The sequence below is a fragment of the Juglans regia genome, unplaced genomic scaffold (assembly GCF_001411555.2).
Source record: "Juglans regia cultivar Chandler unplaced genomic scaffold, Walnut 2.0 Scaffold_97, whole genome shotgun sequence".
NCBI lineage: Eukaryota > Viridiplantae > Streptophyta > Magnoliopsida > Fagales > Juglandaceae > Juglans > Juglans regia.
The window spans coordinates 18,567-21,157 of record NW_023364719.1 but is presented as its reverse complement, the minus strand read 5'-3'; the positions used below and the strand labels follow the sequence as shown (position 1 = coordinate 21,157).

The 2,591-nt window shown below is 42.3% G+C and overlaps 1 protein-coding gene across 1 annotated transcript; it reads left to right on the top strand.

The window, feature by feature from the left end:
• Nucleotides 1-517: 517 nt before the first annotated feature.
• Nucleotides 518-1,595, top strand: LOC118347600. The gene is made up of 3 exons (XM_035687265.1): nt 518-598; nt 972-1,074; nt 1,195-1,595. Exons 1-3 carry the CDS (start codon nt 518-520, stop codon nt 1,593-1,595), a joined length of 585 nt encoding a protein of 194 aa, XP_035543158.1.
• The last annotated feature ends 996 nt before the right edge of the window (nt 1,596-2,591 follow it).

Sequence of the window (2,591 nt, the reverse complement as noted above, 5' to 3'; positions counted from 1 at the left end):
AAAAACTTCAGCACTCTGATTGCTCCTATTACAAAGTGCCACAAGGGACGTGACTTCCAGAGGTCTGAGGAGGGAAAGGTCAGTTTTCAACTGGTCAAGCAGAAGATGACAGAGGCGCCAGTTTTAGCACTTTTAGATTTTGACAAGGTGTTTGGAGTCAATTGTGATGCATCTGGGGTTGGCATTGGCGGTGTTTTGAGTCAGGAGGGATGACCCATAGCCTTTTTTAGTGAGAAGCTGTCAGGGACAAAGAAGAATTATTCCACTTATGACCTGGAGTTCTATGCCATAGTTTAGTCCCTGAAACATTGGCGTCACTACCTAGTGCAACTGGAGTTCATTCTTGTTACTGATCATGAGGCCCTAAAGTACATCAATAACCAACACAAGTTGAGCAGGCGACATGCTAAGTGGGTGGCCTACTTGCAGGAGTTCACATTTTCATTGAGGCGCACCTATCAAGAAGTTTGAACGGTGTAGCAGATATTTGAGCCGTCGTATGTTACTCCTCACTAGCATGACCACCAGAGTTGCAAGATTTGAGGTTTTCAGTGACATGTATGCAGCAGATCCTTTGTTTGGGAGGATATTTCAGGAGGTAACTGATGGTCAACGAAATGATTTTATTTTGCATAATGGTTATTTATTTCGTGGATTGCAATTGTGCATCCCTAATTGTTCACTAAGGCAACAAATTATTATTGAACTTCATAGCGAGAGTCATTTTGGGCGAGATAAGACGTTGGCCCTCGTTTCCTCTGATTACTATTAGCCCAAACTGACTAGTGATGTGGCTCATTATGTAGAGCGATGTTATGTATGTCAGCGGTCCAAGGGGGTTCTCACCAATGCAAGCTTGTACACCCCTTGCCTATTCCTGAAGCTCCTTAGTTCAATGTCAGTATGGACTTTGTGCTGGGCTTATCCCGGACCCAACGATCTATAGATTCTATTTTGGTTGTGGTTGATAGGTTGATAGGTTTTCCAAGATGGTAAATTTTGTAGCTTGCAGGAAAACAATGGATGCTGCTCGGATCGCTCATCTTTACTTCAAGGAGATTGTTCATTTATATGGTATTCCCCAGTCAATCACTTCAAATCGTGACACCAAGTTCATGAGCCATTTCTGGAAGAGCTTGTGGGAGAAACTGGGGACAAAGTTGAATTTCAGTAGCGCCTACCACCCCTAAACAGATGGTCAGACAGAAGTGGTGAACCAGAGTTTGGGCAATCTTTTGTGGAGTTTGGCTAGAACTAAGCCAAAGCAAAGGAATCTGTCTCTTTCCCAGGCAAAACTCACCTATAACAGATCCAAGAATAGAACCACACAGCTAAGTCCATTTGAGATTGTCTATGGTCAGAACCCATCCGGTGTGCTGGACTTAGCCCCCATTCCACGTGTAGGTCGTTTGAATCACAAGGCAGATGAGATGGCAGAACATCTTAGAGGCATCCATGATCAAGTGAAGCTGGCCATTCACGAGAGCAATGTCAAGTACATGGTTCAAGTAGATGGTCATCATTGCTTGGTACTTTTTGATGTTGGTGAGTTTGTTTGGGCAGTATTAACTCGTGATCGTTTTCCTGTTGGCTAGTATAATAAGTTTAAAGAGCAAAAGATTGGACCCTGTGAGATCCTACAGAAGATCAATGATAATGCCTACAAGTTATGCCTCCCCCAGCCATTTGAAGACTTCTGATGTATTTAATGTAAAATATTTGAGCCCTTGTTTTGTGGACCCTGATGAAACAACAGTGAACTCGAGGACGAGTCCTTTCCTACCAGGGCCGATTGATGAAGGAGGATCCGAGTCAGATGATGCTGAGTTGTCAGACTGCACCTTGACTGTGCAAAAATTTCTTGAGGTGGCAGATCAGCACAAAGAAGGCAGGAGATCGTGATCTTTCCTTGATTGGGGCAATTTTGGACACGTTTTGGTATTTTATCCATAACTTTGACTACGGGTATCAGAATCGCGCGTATGAACCCAATTCGGAAAGCTCTTTTCGGCATACATGTTTTGTGCACCAAGCGCATCATTTTCGAGGCCAAATTCTATTTTTTTCCCCTCTTATTTCCTATTTTTAGTTATTTTTTACCTTTTATGGTAATATTTCATTTACTGTTTTGGAAATGATTCTGAACTCGAGTTGGACCATATTTTTTACAAATTATTTATTTTATTACGTATTTAATTTTGGCATGATTATTGAGATTTTGCTATTTTTGGTAAAATTCTGATACAGTCGATTTTCAACTATTACATCTCGGTTTGTGGGTTGATTTCGTCATTCTTGAATATTGATAATATTGAATTGAACATCAGAGTTTTCTCTGTGTTTTTGGACGATTCACTTGTCTTCTTTCCTGTGAATTATCTATTGAAACTAGCCTGCAGAATAATCGTTATTTTGTCCGGCGTCACTAAGCCAAGCCCCACGCTCACACTCTATGATGTCGAGTCCATCTCTCGCTCATGAGCTCCACGCTCACACTCTATGTGGTCGAGCTTATCTTCCGCACACCTCATCGAGATGAGACCCGCTCTAGAACTTCACATGGTCGAGCTCATCTCCCGCTTAATCCCACG

Excerpts from the sequence above, each read along its gene's own strand:
- LOC118347600 (XM_035687265.1), top strand. The coding sequence starts at position 518 with ATGACCACCAGAGTTGCAAGATTTGAGGTTTTCAGTGACATGTATGCA. Across the intron at positions 599-971 it reads TTGGGAGGATATTTCAGGAG|GTTGATAGGTTTTCCAAGAT; the intron begins GTAACTGATGGT and ends TGTGGTTGATAG. Across the intron at positions 1,075-1,194 it reads GGAGATTGTTCATTTATATG|ATGGTCAGACAGAAGTGGTG; the intron begins GTATTCCCCAGT and ends ACCCCTAAACAG.